This window comes from Macaca nemestrina, chromosome 12 (genome assembly GCF_043159975.1).
Source record: "Macaca nemestrina isolate mMacNem1 chromosome 12, mMacNem.hap1, whole genome shotgun sequence".
NCBI lineage: Eukaryota > Metazoa > Chordata > Mammalia > Primates > Cercopithecidae > Macaca > Macaca nemestrina.
This window is the reverse complement of record NC_092136.1, coordinates 47,699,104-47,714,986: the sequence shown is the minus strand read 5'-3', so window position 1 is coordinate 47,714,986 and position 15,883 is coordinate 47,699,104. Positions and strand designations below refer to the sequence as shown.

General features: G+C 43.4%; 1 protein-coding gene across 25 annotated transcripts in view; it reads right to left on the bottom strand.

Moving 5' to 3' along the window:
• Positions 1-13,660, bottom strand: part of LOC105486966 (secretion regulating guanine nucleotide exchange factor) — a 241,559-nt gene extending 227,899 nt beyond the window's left edge. For 8 of the 25 annotated variants that reach the window (XR_011610786.1, XR_011610785.1, XM_071075012.1 and 5 more), the window contains exons 1-6: positions 12,275-13,340; positions 12,067-12,094; positions 11,475-11,545; positions 8,503-8,638; positions 7,159-7,314; positions 5,006-5,100 (exon numbers count right to left, since the gene is read on the bottom strand). Coding sequence is in view for 19 of the 25 variants with exons in the window: in XM_071075012.1 (XP_070931113.1) it covers positions 5,006-5,100; positions 7,159-7,314; positions 8,503-8,638; positions 11,475-11,545; positions 12,067-12,094; positions 12,275-12,505 (717 nt within the window). In the remaining 6 variants the exon portion in view is untranslated. Of the gene's footprint in view, positions 1-5,005; positions 5,101-7,158; positions 7,315-8,502; positions 8,639-11,474; positions 13,341-13,513 lie in introns of those variants that run through there. The other 17 variants (XR_011610787.1, XM_071075015.1, XM_071075016.1 and 14 more) reach the window with 12 other exon arrangements.
• Positions 13,661-15,883: the final 2,223 nt, after the last annotated feature.

The following is a 15,883-nucleotide window of genomic DNA, read 5'->3' as shown; positions in this document are numbered from 1 at the left end:
ACAACATACCAGAATCTCTGGGACACATTTAAAGCAGTGTGTAGAGGGAAATTTATAGCACTAAACGCCCACAAGAGAAAGCAGGAAAGATCTAAAATTGACACTCTAACATCGCAATTAAAAGAACTAGAGAAGCAAGAGCAAACACATTCGAAAGCTAGCAGAAGGCAAGAAATAACCAAGATCAGAGCAGAACTGAAGGAGATAGAGACACAAAAAACCCTCCAAAAAATCAATGAATCCAGGAGTTGGTTTTTTGAAAAGATCAACAAAATTGACAGACCACTAGCAAGACTAATAAAGAAGAAAAGAGAGAAGAATCAAATCGACGCAATTAAAAATGATAAAGGGGATATCACCACCGACCCCACAGAAATACAAACTACCATCAGAGAATACTATAAACACCTCTACGCAAATAAACTGGAAAATCTAGAAGAAATGGATAATTTCCTGGACACTTACACTCTTCCAAGACTAAACCAGGAAGAAGTTGAATCCCTGAATAGACCAATAGCAGGCTCTGAAATTGAGGCAATAATTAATAGCCTACCAACCAAAAAAAGTCCAGGACCAGATGGATTCACAGCTGAATTCTACCAGAGGTACAAGGAGGAGTTGGTACCATTCCTTCTGAAACTATTCCAATCAATAGAAAAAGAGGGAATCCTCCCTAACTCATTTTATGAGGCCAACATCATCCTGATACCAAAGCCTGGCAGAGACACAACAAAAAAAGAGAATTTTAGACCAATATCCCTGATGAACATCGATGCAAAAATCCTCAATAAAATACTGGCAAATCGGATTTAGCAACACATCAAAAAGCTTATCCACCATGATCAAGTGGGCTTCATCCCTGGGATGCAAGGCTGGTTCAACATTCGCAAATCAATAAACATAATCCAGCATATAAACAGAACCAAAGACAAGAACCACATGATTATCTCAATAGATGCAGAAAAGGCTTTTGACAAAATTCAACAGCCCTTCATGCTAAAAACGCTCAATAAATTCGGTATTGATGGAACGTACCTCAAAATAATAAGAGCTATTTATGACAAACCCACAGCCAATATCATACTGAATGGGCAAAAACTGGAAAAATTCCCTTTGAAAACTGGCACAAGACAGGGATGCCCTCTCTCACCACTCCTATTCAACATAGTGTTGGAAGTTCTGGCTAGGGCAATTAGGCAAGAGAAAGAAATCAAGGGTATTCAGTTAGGAAAAGAAGAAGTCAAATTGTCCCTGTTTGCAGATGACATGATTGTATATTTAGAAAACCCCATTGTCTCAGCCCAAAATCTCCTTAAGCTGATAAGCAACTTCAGCAAAGTCTCAGGATACAAAATTAATGTGCAAAAATCACAAGCATTCTTATACACCAGTAACAGACAAACAGAGAGCCAAATCAGGAATGAACTTCCATTCACAATTGCTTCAAAGAGAATCAAATACCTAGGAATCCAACTTACAAGGGATGTAAAGGACCTCTTCAAGGAGAACTACAAACCACTGCTCAGTGAAATCAAAGAGGACACAAACAAATGGAAGAACATACCATGCTCATGGATAGGAAGAATCAATATTGTGAAAATGGCCATACTGCCCAAGGTAATTTATAGATTCAATGCCATCCCCATCAAGCTACCAATGAGTTTCTTCACAGAATTGGAAAAAACTGCTTTAAAGTTCATATGGAACCAAAAAAGAGCCCGCATCTCCAAGACAATCCTAAGTCAAAAGAACAAAGCTGGAGGCATCACGCTACCTGACTTCAAACTATACTACAAGGCTACAGTAACCAAACCAGCATGGTACTGGTACCAAAACAGAGATATAGACCAATGGAACAGAACAGAGTCCTCAGAAATAATACCACACATCTACAGCCATCTGATCTTTGACAAACCTGAGAGAAACAAGAAATGGGGAAAGGATTCCCTATTTAATAAATGGTGCTGGGAAAATTGGCTAGCCATAAGTAGAAAGCTGAAACTGGATCCTTTCCTTACTCCTTATACGAAAATTAATTCAAGATGGATTAGAGACTTAAATGTTAGACCTAATACCATAAAAATCCTAGAGGAAAACCTAGGTAGTACCATTCAGGACATAGGCATGGGCAAGGACTTCATGTCTAAAACACCAAAAGCAACAGCAGCAAAAGCCAAAATTGACAAATGGGATCTAATTAAACTAAAGAGCTTCTGCACAGCAAAAGAAACTACCATCAGAGTGAACAGGCAACCTACAGAATGGGAGAAAATTTTTGCAATCTACACATCTGACAAAGGGCTAATATCCAGAACCTACAAAGAACTCAAACAAATTTACAAGAAAAAAACAAACAACCCCATCAAAAAGTGGGCAAAGGATATGAACAGACATTTCTCAAAAGAAGACATTCATACAGCCAACAGACACATGAAAAAATGCTCATCATCACTGGCCATCAGAGAAATGCAAATCAAAACCACAATGAGATACCATCTCACACCAGTTAGAATGGCGATCATTAAAAAGTCAGGAAACAACAGGTGCTGGAGAGGATGTGGAGAAATAGGAACGCTTTTACACTGTTGGTGGGATTGTAAACTAGTTCAACCATTATGGAAAACAGTATGGCCATTCCTCAAGGATCTAGAACTAGATGTACCCTATGACCCAGCCATCCCATTACTGGGTATATACCCAAAGGATTATAAATTATGCTGCTATCAAGACACATGCACACGTATGTTTATTGCAGCACTATTCACAATAGCAAAGACTTGGAATCAACCCAAATGTCCATCAGTGACAGACTGGATTAAGAAAATGTGGCACATATACACCATGGAATACTATGCAGCCATAAAAAAGGATGAGTTTGTGTCCTTTGTAGGGACATGGATGCAGCTGAAAACCATCATTCTTAGCAAACTATCACAAGAACAGAAAACCAAACACCGCATGTTCTCACTCATAGGTGGGAACTGAACAATGAGATCACTTGGACTCAGGAAGGGGAACATCACACACCGGGGCCTATCATGGGGAGGGGGGAGGGGGGAGGGATTGCATTGGGAGTTATACCTGATGTAAATGACGAGTTGATGGGTGCAGCACACCAACATGGCACAAGTATACATATGTAACAAACCTGCACGTTATGCACATGTACCCTACAACTTAAAGTATAATAATAATAAATAAATTTAAAAAAAAAAGGAAAAAAAAAAAAAGAAAAAAAAAAAGAAATGCATGAATTTCCATTAAATTTCACTTTGGCACATTGCTCCTATTGTTGCATAGAATATCACCTGTCAAAATGTTTTTACTTTCTGATTCTGTCATTCAACATATTTTAACCATTATTCCTCTATTCCTTAATTATATAAAGTATAATTAAGCTAAATTAATTATAACTTATACATAGGTGCTTACCACGCCATCTATTTGCAATTGGGAGCTATAATACTTCCTTCAGGGGCTACAGAGCCTAGACTTGTGTGCATACCATGGGAACGATGACCCCAAATAACAGTCTACAGACCAGCAACTGAGTTCAGCAAGCTGGCAGGGGCAGACCCAAGCCTTCTCCAGGGAAAAAAACATCTCCACTATTAATCAGAGTTTAGGAAAATTAGATCGGAGCAGGGCAGCTTAGCTGGTAAAACTCATTTTTGATTCACGCATATTTCTTTAAAAATTCTATATTCCTATTATGATTACAATATAAACTTCACAAAAAGGGGTAATTTTAAGTATGATGCACTGAATTAAAGAACCCTGAACTAGGGCCAACAGTCCTGTTTAACACTTGTTTTGTCCAATATGGTAGCCACTACCTACACATAGCTCTTGAAAACTTGAAATGTGATTACACTAAACTGAGACAAATTGTAAGTAAAAAATGCATACCAGAGTTCAAAGACTTAGTACAAAATCAGTATAAAATATCTCGTTAATACTTTTTGTACTGAATTAGCCGGGCATGGTGTCAGGCGCCTGTAATCCCAGCTACTCGGGAGGCCGAGGCAGGGAACTGCTTGAACGCGGGAGGTGGAGGCTGCAGTGAGCTGAGATTGCACCACTGCACTCCAGCCTGGGCGACAGAGCAAGACTCCGCCTCAAAAATAAAAATAAAAACAAAAAATAACTTTATACGGATGACATGCTGAAATAATAGTGTAGATATAGTGTATTAATTTAAAAGTTATTAAAATTAATTTCACCTACATGCTACAACATGGACAAAACTTGAAAGCATCAAGTGAAGTAAAAGGAGCCAGGTCACATATTTTATTATTTCATTTATATGAAATGCCCGGAACAGGCAAATCCATAGAGACAAAAAGTAGATTAGTACTCACCAGGGGCTGAGGGGAGGGGAGAATAGGAATTGACTGCTATTAAGTATATAGTTTCTTTTGGTGGTAATGAAAATGTTCTAAAATAAGATAATGATATTGGTTGTTCATTTCTGTGTATATACATTTTAAAGGGGTTAATTTTATGGTACCTGAATTATAGTTCACTAATGCTTTTATTTTAAAAATTAATTTCACCTGTTTCTTTTTTAAAAGGAGCTACTAGAAAATTTTAAATTATATACAGCTCACGTTATATTTCTACTGGCTGGCACTGGCCTACACCATTTGCCCAGCTTAGTGTCTTTGGACAAATCACTTCTATTTGGACCTATTTCTAACATAATTTCCATTATTACTAATTTTAGAACTGTAAAATGTCATTAATACCCTTATGAGATGTATTACTTTTATTGTTTTATTTCACAAAACTTCATATAAAGTGTATAAAAACTAACAGAGGTTTTCATTTACAACGTCTACCTCCCAACTTAACTTTTCCCAGAAGGACCTATTTTTCAACTCAAATTCTCCTACCCCATGGGTTTTCAGGGATCCTGACAGCCTTTTATTCTGGGGAGAGATAGGTTAATACCTCGGAAACACTTCAACAGGTCATGGGCAAGCTAAATATTAACTGTCCTCACCTCAATGGCCTGGGGAACCACACATCTTCGAGGTCCATGAGGAACTCCTAACTGGCCAAAGGAGTTGGATCCACATGATAGAACTTGACCATTTTCTGCAAAATACAAATACTTAAATTGCAAATCTATGAAGTAAGATGTCTGTGACCAATGGTTAAATGGTGCAGGGTGAGAGATGCAAAGGGGATGAGGGGAAATGCTTCAGTGCATTCAGACCACATTCCCTGCTTTTATTCCTCTGGGAATGAAAACACTGGGCACCAGGTTAAGCATTCTACACCGACTATCTATTCTATTATCTCATTAATAACAGATTATCTGTGTAGAACACTTAACTCAGTGCCCAGTATCGGGATGGGAGGATAGTAATTTCTCACTTTTCATGCTTCCATGTGACAAAGTTTCCATTAGTAAAATACTCCAGCTTTTCTCCGTGCCCTTCCCCATCCTCACTGCTTTCTAGGAGACAGCGGTCATGTAACCAACTGGTGAGTTTAGGAGACGGGACAGGACATGTGTGGCTTGGCACCTCCCTGTCAGTCATTCTAGGCTGACCCATAGGAAGCATTTCCCTGTGGGGAAAGCCTAGAGATTTGGGGGTAAGTTTGGACCAGAAGAATATTAGGACCACTGGCCTCATCATTAATCCTGTCCTCCAATTTAGGCTTTACCAGTGAAAAGCCAATAGTTTTTAATCTCCATTACTGACTTCTCTGTGCCTTTCTCACAACTGGCTCCAAATGTGAGCAGGAAAGAGCATTATCTACTAACTCCTTACAATCCAAAACACAGGCTCACAATAAACACTTCATAAATGATAGTTATTATTTAGATTCTAATAATTACCATCAAATTCAACACATATTACAGAACCCCTCCACAGAGAAGGATGGTGACACTTGAGCAGGGTTTTAAAGCTGGGATTTGAGTCCATCAGACAGACAAGAGGGGCTGGTCCAGACAGACAGAAGAGCATGTACTGCTTGGTACGACTAGAAAGAAAAGTATGAGGAGCGTGGAGAATAAGAGACAAGGCACAAAGACAGCTAGGGAACAGTTACAGAAGGCCAACGCTAAAAAGCTAGGGATCTGAGCTATGTCTGGGAGAAGCCACAAGGGTTTATGACAGAAGAGTGATGAAAGATGCCCTTGCCAGAGGACTGTGGCAAAGAGGGAGCCTGGTCAGAAACCATAGATGGTCCTTTAAATCCAGAATGGCCAGCTAGACAGAGCAAAGCTGAACAGAGAGGTCAAAACTGCTTCAAGGGAACAGACATCAGCTGACAAAGTAACTACTTCTGGCTGTTCCCAAGTGCATTATTCTAATAACCCTCTGGCCATATCCTATCCTGCTACCTGGCTTCACAAAGACCAAACAGATCTGCCCAACACCAATTATTTAAAAAAAAAAAAAAATTCCACAGTGGGAAAAAGCTGCTATCACTGTTTTGACAACCACTATTGCCTCATAGTCTCCTGCCACACTCCCCACAAATAACCCTTCGCTGCCACTGCTGGCCACTGGCCAGCTACCCCAGGCACGCAGCTATCATGAACTTTTGGGACAGGAAGTGGCCACCAAAGGTGATCTAGTCTATTCCCTACTCTCTGACAAAATTTTTCCACCCCAATCCCAGTCTCCTTTACCATTAAACTCTCCTTAGAAAAGGTAGTCCACAACTTTCCTTGACAACCAGAGGGAAAATTTGTGTGTGCTTTTTATTTATTTTTATTTATTTTGAGATGGAGTATTGCTCTGTCGCTCAGGCTGGGGTGCAATGGTGCATCTCAGCTTACTGCAACCTCCACCTCCCAGGTTCAAGTGATTCGCCTGCCTCAGCCTCCCAAACAGCTGGGACTACAGAGTAGCTGGGACTATAGGCATGGGGTACCACACCTGGCTAATTTTTGTATTTTTAGTAGAGACGGGGTTTTACCATGTTGGCCAGGGTGGTCTCGAACTCCTGACCTCAAGTGATACACCCGCCTTGGCCTCCCAAAGTGCTGGAATTACAATTGTGAGCCACCGCACCGGGCCTTGTGTGTGCTTTTTAAACACAAAGAGGCTTTCATTTAATCGGCAGTCACCACCATCCTACTATTCTCACCCAAAGCCTTTGTGGTGATACAAATTTACGTAGGAGTGAACTCACCTGTGAGTATAATGGTAAAATCCCAGCCACAGGCCACCTGTTGGATGGGACAGCCAAAGAGGGATTTGCAGGGGGTAAAATATGGGATATCCTCTGTGTGACCAAGCCCCAGTTGCCCATCTTTGTTCAGACCACAAACAAAGAGGTCTCCTATGTCTGCAAAATATAAAGGCACCAGTGATAGTGCGCACAGGGAAAAACACAACTGCAAAATGAACAAAAAGATTTCACTAATTATTTGGAGTCTCAGACCAACAACTTTTTTTCCCGTCCAAGTTAATAAGTTGTGTATGTTCACGTATTCTGGAGCCAAATAACACAAGGCCAAGGGCCTCAAACTAATACCTATATAGAAACTTCAAGTCTTGGAACAGTGGTCAATCACCAAACTGAGCATCTACTGGAACAAAAAGCCAACATTTATTCAACATTTAGAATGTGCCAGGTACTGTTTTAACAGCTTTGTGTGCAGGGTGAATTCATCCTTTAGGCACAGTGTCTAGGGCCCATAACACTTTCAGAGGCCCACAGAGTGGCTTAATTTTTAGTTATTTTGAAATGAGAAAAAGATAATACAGTAACAATGCATATATAACACTAAATTTGGAGTGGATTATATTAATATCCATCTTTATACCAACACAGTTGTAAAATATAATTTTATTTCTTTACAAAGAAAGGGGTCCATAAAGGGAAAAGCACCCAGGACCCATGACAGTCAGAATGGAGCTCTGCTAACTCACTGGTTCTCTTCACCCACTATTATTATCCTCATGTAACAGATTCAGAAACTGTGGCTATTTGCCCCAGGCCACATAGATAATAAGTCACAGAACCAGGATCTGAACCCAGAGATTTGATTCCAGAGCTCATGTTCTTAACCAGATGCAATATGCCCCCTTTTACAACATTGTAGCACTTGTATTACTTGTTAAGTGCTATCCTAGATACAGTAAGGGAAGATTAAGGGAAATGCACAGTTTTTGCTCTCAAGGAATATCCAATCTAATTACAAACACCTCTAACTCCTATGGTGTAAAATATACATTGTAACTCTGCCACTTATTTGCCTTGTGATGTTAAGCAATCAGTGCTCCTTTCTGAGTTTCATTTGTATAATGGAGGGGGTGGGGGAAAGAGTTGGCCTAGAAGATCTCTGAAGTCCTTCCAGTCCTGAAAATCTAGGATCCTCTGATGGCAATTTGGCTCTTTCACAAAAATGTTTCACAAAAATACATTATTTTCCTCTGCAAAATACAAAAGGCTGAAAAATGGCAATATCATATCCAGGGGAAAATGTCTAACTAAGAAAATGAGTGACTATCTACTTTTGAAGGAAGTTACCTGTGACAACTGCAGAGTGGCCTCCTCCTCCTGTGATCCTCCTGACACTCCTAGGTTTACAGAAGTCATTCAGTTGCTGAGGCAACAGCACATCTTCCTTATGGCCAAGGCCAAGTTGCCCATAGCTATTTGCACCCTACGGATGAATAAGCCAAAGATGAAAAAGTTTGGGAACCGCGACTGTCAATATCTATTTACCTGTCTCTATCTTTCTCACCCTGACGTATCTCTCAGAGGCTATAACAAATGAGATTTCTTAAGCTCATTCTTAAAAAAAAAAAAAAAAAAAAAAATTAACTCCTTCATGGCAAATACTCACAGCACTGTTTATTCAAATATATAATAACAAGCACCAGAAAACAACATGTAACACCATCTCCTGACCCCTGATCTGTAATACCATTAGTAAGAGACTCACGACCATAATAGTGGAGGAAATTCACATCCACGAAAGTTCCTAGGTAGGTACCCTGGCAGGCTTAATTTACTGGGGCAAAGGACAAATGACCTGCCTCTTGGCCTCCTGCAGCAGCTGAAGAACCCACACTTTTTTCTACCTCAGGCCCCAGAAGGCAAAGCAGCAATGCCAGCCATGGTTGTGGGGGCATGAGTTCTATGAGGTCCTTGGCCTAGCCCAACCCTCTAGAGGTAATGGGGTAAAGTAGCCTTTCCTCTTAGAGTGGCCATGAAAAGAGAGGCCATATCCTAAATCAAGGTTCTTCTGACTGAGAACAAGACAGCCTCTTGACGAGGAGGGCCTTGTCTTCTCTAGAGAGAGTTCTGAGCCTCGAGTCCTTGGCAGGAGTATCTCATATCTCTCCTTACTCCCTCCCCCTACACCCACATCCCATGCCACCTCACTGCTTTCCCTAGCTGAACTTCAGCCCCTAAAAGAGAACGCTATCCAGCACTTTTCAAATACATTATAAATATGGACACAGAATCCAAACAAAGTTCCAGTAGAAGCTGCTCACAGACCCCTACAGGGGCCAGCATGAAGAAAAATGAAGGTCATTCCTTTGTTATCTGTGTCTCTGGAGCTGTGGGCAAAACTGTCTCCCCTTGTCCTTGAGTAATCATGGGGACAGCTCAGGACAGACAGAGTTTCAGACTTAGAAACACTCTCACCCCATCTCCTTTCTTCCCTCCTTAAATCCCTTCCCCAAAATCTGAAAAGAAAAATAGTAATAATTCGCTCACTGAAGGACTTTGGAGCATTTGGGAATGTAAATCTTACCCTTCCTTTGTCAAGTGGGAAACTGACCAAAGAGGAAATGACCTGTTAGGATCATTCTTACTGGCTGTTATATGCAACCCATATTTAGATGGAGGCCCCATCCTCAGAACACCACGATTTCCATATGAGAAGAGTCCTAAGCACCCACAACTCAGCCAGTGATATTCCTCATCTTTCCCTTCTTATGCTCCAGCCCCCATGTATTGCCTTTGGGAGACAGCACAGGGGTTCCTTCTGATAAAAGCTAACTACCTAGGGAAGTTAAGAAAAGAAAAAAATGAGGGAGAAACAGCATCAAAATGGGAGGGCAATATCCTGGAATTAGTTCTTGTTCCTCCTCCCCACACCCATAATGGGAAAACTGACAACGACTCTGGAATCAAAGTTGGCTAAGGATTTTGTGCCTTAAAGCAAGGCACGTCATTATTTCATTTGTACAGTGAAAGAGGTTGGCAATGATCTCTAAGGGCCTTTTCAAGTTCAGTGCTATGTGGCTCCAAGATTCACATGGTGAGATTCCAGTAAGGGGACAGATTTCCCCTTGACAGGCAATATGTCTATTATTATTATTATTATTATTATTATTATTATACAAAAAAGGTCCATAATCCCTAATCTGAAATGCTTACAGTCAGATGTATTTCAGATTCAGAATTTTACAGCTTTTAGAAAAGTAATACAGTATACATGTCATATATGCTGATGCAAGGTCCAGGGACAGCAGCCTATAAGCAAAACAATAATCTTTCTGCATTAAAAAGTACAAATATTCATAAGAAGTGGCCAAATACTATAAATGGCCTTATGTCCAGTAAGTTTTGGATTTTCAGAGCTTTTTGTATTCAGAATTGAAGATAAGAGATTGTGGACCTGCAGAGAGAATCTTACTAAGATTTCAAAAATCTTTATAATTTATTGAAGTATCTACTCCTAGCTGATTCTTCCTGGAGATGAGAAGTAAAATATTTTAAATATATTTGTTTTTGAAGACACCTGAATGAGGAAAGGTGATGTAAAATAATTACAACAAATACATACAGACATACATACATACATACATACATACATATATAATCCTTCCCCTTGTAGTCTATTTCACAGCCATCCTGGGCTGTAAGAACTCAAAGATGGAAGAGTAAGCCATAGCAGGGGCATAAGTCCCAGAAGCCCACATGGGGCAATTATTAGCTACCAATTACTGAGTGCTTCTCTCCATACTGCGCATTCACCTTTAATCCTCACAACTAAGAAGGACATTATTACTCCCATTTCACAGAGGAAGAAACTAAGGCTCAGAGAGGTTAAGTAACTTTCCATAGTTACTTCTGGATAGGCAAAAAGTCTGAAGCCCTGTACCTTTTACTGTACCTTACTGTGTCTCTAAGAAAAAATAAAAAAAGAACATACAGTGAACCATCCCAGAGCTTACCTGGCAGGTGGTTAACTGTATGACCTTATCTAAAATAGCATCCCCATATCACTCATTTTCTGCTTTATTTTTCTTCATGCCACTTCTTGATGTTACATTATATATGTCTACTTATTTACTGTACACCTCCCCTGCTAGAAACTAAACTCCAGGAGGGCAGGAACTCTGCTTTGCTCACTGCTGTTTCCCCTGCATCTGAAACTGTGCTGGCCCGAAGAAGATGTACATGCATTTATATGGTGAATGAATGTAAGACCCTGTGAAAGACTGTCGCTCAGCAAGAAGGGGAATATAGAGTATACACACACAGTATTTCTTGGTCAGCCCTGAGATCTCCGTGGCTGTCCCATTACCAGGGGTGCAAGGCTGCTGAACACCTGGGAGAAAAGTAATATGACACATGGGCACTCTGAGGTTCAAATTATGGTACCAATTTTTGTAATGCTGGGAGAGGCCCTAAATCCAGGATAAAGCAAGACGATGGGAAATTTAACACAACCTATTACAACTGTTGTTTGCCTTTCTTCCTTACAAACACTCCAGACATATCACACGTGTACATGCATGGATGCACACACACACACACACACCCCTAACAAGGTAACTGTGGACTGAACTTTATTCCCCCAAAATTCACATGTTGAAGCCCTAACCTTTAGTACCTTACTGTATTTGGAGAGAGGGCCTTTAAAGGGGCAATTAAGGTTAAATGAGGTCATAAGGGTGGGGCCCTAATCCAATATAACTGGTGTCCTTAAAAGAAGAGACACCAGGGATGCTAACACACATAGAAAAGGCCATGTGAGGACACAGTGAAAAAAGCCATGTGAGGACACAGTGAGAAGCAGACATCTGCAAGCCGGAGAGAGGCCTCGGGAGAAACCAAACCTACTCACACCTTGATCTTGGCCTTCTAGCCTCTGGAACTGTGAGAAAATAAATTTCTGTTGTTTAAGCCTCTATTGTGTGGTATTTTGTTACGGTAGCCCTAGCCGGCCAACACACCCCCACAGTTTCAGATTATGCAGCAGCAAAAACACACCACCAGTTCTCCAAACACAGCAGAAGGGTGTCAACAACCTATTAAACATATTTTACAGACATACTGTTTCAGTACAGACAAGGCCGAATATTAAAGGTTTGTTTCTGCCTGATGTTTCCTCTGTCCACACAGAGCCAGTCTCCTGCCTGGAAAAAGCCAGAGACAGCAGATATTCAATCCCCCAGCTCCCGGGCCACCTCAAAGACGCCCAGCCAGCCAGACTACCGCAGGCCATGCTCTCCCTCCTGCCAAACTGTAGCACCACATTCAACAAGTGCCGCCTTGTACTGATCATTACTTCTTTAAAAAATGGTCAATTAATACTGATTTTAACAGCAATGCAGGTTATACTTTTGCTCTCACCCAACACAAGAACTGGAAGTCTCTCACTCATGTGTATTTCACTCATGTGTATTTCCCCAACACCAGCACATGGGTAGGCACACAGATACTCGTTCACTCATTCGTCAACAAGTATTTACTGGGGACCTACGATGTGCCAGACACCAAGAGAGACACTGTGAACAAGACAGGCACAGCACCCACTCTCACCACACTTACTTTCTAGCCAGAGAGACTGACGTTAATAATTAATTATACACATCATTAAAATTGTGATACGTGCTATGAAGAAGCACAAGACGCAGCGACTGCTCATTCCTGTGCATGCTGGTCGGCCACCTGCCACGCTCCTGTGCACGAAACCTCCTGTCTCCCAAACACACATCAAGATGACCCCGTCTCTCCCAATGCTCCCGTCAAACCAACAGCAGCCCAACTCCCCCAAGACAGGCAAGAACAGGTCACAGCAGAGTATCAGCAAATAGGTAGGGTCTGTGCCTTGTGCGCGACCAAACACCGCAGGCCTCACATCCAAAGGATGCACTCGCCAGGCTGGGACACGGCCTCTCTCCTCCAGGCATCAGGAGGGTGGGGGGCACAGGTGGCCCCACGGGGCTCTGGGACCGGGCGATCCTCTCCACCGAGCCCTTCGCGCTATCTTCCAGGCGCTATGCGGGCTGGAGGGCTCTCGCGGAACCACACGCTCTGCCCCGAGGCAGGTTCTTCCCGCAGCGCCACAGCCCCTCCGGCTCCGGCCCCGCCAGCCGGCAGGCCCCTATGTCGACCGCAAAGACCCTTCCCTCCCCGCCCGCTCCTCCCCTGCTCCCAGCCCAGGATCCTCCAACCCAGAGCCCGGCTAGGACCTCGGCCACCCAGCCCCTGAACTGCCCAAGCCGCGGCCAGGAGCTCCCACGTCTCGGAGCCCCTCAGCTGGCCCTGGCTCGGGGGCGGAGTCACGTACCCAGGCGAAAAGCACGGCCGCCGCGGGGGCGGCCTCTGAGGCGCTGGGCTCGCGCTCCATGCGAGGTCGCTCTGCTGGCGCTTCCGGGAGGGACCGCACGAGGGCGGGGCCTGCCGGGGAGGGGTGGGCGCGGGAGCCCTGGCGCAGGGGCGGGACCTGGGTCGCGAATGGGGCAGGCGCCGGGAGGGATCTGTGGTGGGAAGGGGCCTGCGGGCCAGGAGAGGGGGTGCGGACGCGCCCTCGGGCCTTTGGGGACCAGTGGTGGGCGGGGCCGGATGACAAACCCGGAGCCGCCTCCCAGTCAGCCCGCCCTGGCTGCGCTCGCAGCGTCTCCGCCCGCAGCCTCCTGTCGCGCTGGGCCTCTCAGCCTCTCGCTCCTCCCCCTCGTACTCTTTATTTTTAGTCATAATTTCATGTTTCATACAGGTGCACTGCGCGCCACAGTTCACAAAGCTCCTTCGTGTTTTTGTCTCCTTGGAGGCCTACGACAGCCCAGAGGGGCTGACAGGGCAGGGATGGCATCACCATTTGCGGGAACAAGAAATGGAGCCTGACGGGTAGGGCAGGGTCCTGCCGGGCATCTCAGGAGCAATTGTCTTGAGCCTGCTTTGATGTGCGTTCGCAAACATCTGAGGGGGCGCCTTGGGAGGCGAGTGGAGTGGCACGTCGCCAGTGTCGCCCTCTGCACCTGGCATGGAGCGGGAACCCGCGCCTCACGACGCTGAATGGGGGAGGCTGGTTAGCGTGGACTCCTGCCGGGGCAGCCTCGGCACGGCCCTGAGCTCATTCTATTAATAATACTGGATAATCGTCACCCAACGAACATTTCCATATAAAATGGCTTTTCTCAGACAGCGTCGTGTTGCTGGTGGGAGTTAAGTTCAATTTATCTGAAGGAAAATATGGCACTGGTATCAGGAATACAGAACACATGGGGTCACATTAAAGATGATCATCCACATTCTGTAGCACTTGGCCCCTCTGCTGACAGGGGTCTCCAGCACTCACCGCCCTTCACACCTGGGCTTCTGGGAAGTGTCTTAGTGAGCTCTTACACTGCTCTTTCCTGTTCTTTCACTCCATCCACTCTTAGGAATTTCTGCCTGTAAGACCACTTGAGGGCAGCCCTCACCTTTCTCTCTCCAACGTGTGGCATCTGGAGAATGTTGATGACCATACCAAGAAAAACGCCAACTTTGGAGAGATAAAACAGCTCTTCATTCTCTAGGGATCTGAATGTGCAGGAGCTAAACCATGCTTGCTGACTCTCTTATGAGTGGGCTTTTTTGTGCTGATCATTTCTTGCTAGCATGTGTAACAAGATGTAAAAATGGGACTCTTCCCCACTCAGTTTTTATTGGGGGAACTCGCCCCCAATATTTCAATGTAGGTTCCTTCTATTTTCCACAAGTGTCGGCCAGCTGAGAAATAAAGAGAAAGAGTACAAAGAGAGGAATTTTACAGCTGGGCCACTGGGGGTGACGTCACATATCGGTAGGACCATGATGCCCCCCAAGCTGCAAAACCAGCAAGTTTTTATTAAGGATTTCAAAAGGGGAGGAGGTGTGTGAACAGGGAGTAGGTCACAAAGATCACATGCTTCAAAGGGCAAAAAGGAGAACAAAGATCAAATGCTTCTGAGGAAACAGGATAAGGGCAAAATCAGAAACTCCCGATAAGGGTCCAACAAAGATCACAAGGCAAAGGGCAAAAGCAAAGATCACAAGGCAAAGAGCAAAAGCAGAATTACTGATAAGCGTCTATGTTCAGCAGTGCACGTATTGTCTTGATAAACCTCTTAAACAACAGAAAACAGGGTTTGAGAGCAAAGAACCAGTCAGACCTCAAATTTACCAGGATGGGGTTTTTCCCCACCCTAGTAAGCCTGAGGTTACTGCTGGAGACCAGGGTGTATCTCAGTCCTTATCGCAACCGCATAAGACAGACATTCCCAGAGTGGCCGTTTGTAGACCTCCCCCCAGGAATACGTTCCTTCCCCAGGGTATTAATTATTAACATTCCTTGCTAGGAAAAGAATTTAGCGATATCTTCCCTACTTGCATGTCCGTTTACAGGCTCTCTGCAAGAAGAAAAATATGGCTCTATTTTGCCCGACCCCACAGGCAGTCAGACCTTATGGTTGTCTTCTCTTGTTCCCTGAAAATCGCTGTTACTCTGTTCTTTTTCAAGGTGCGCTGATTTCATATTGTTCAAACACACATGTTTTACAATCAATTTGTTCAGTTAACACAATTGTCTTAGTGGTCCTGGGTGACGTACATCCTCAGTTTACAAAGACAACAGGATTAAGAGATTAAGGTAAGACAGGTGTAAGAAATTATAAGAGTATTATTTGGGAACTGATAAATG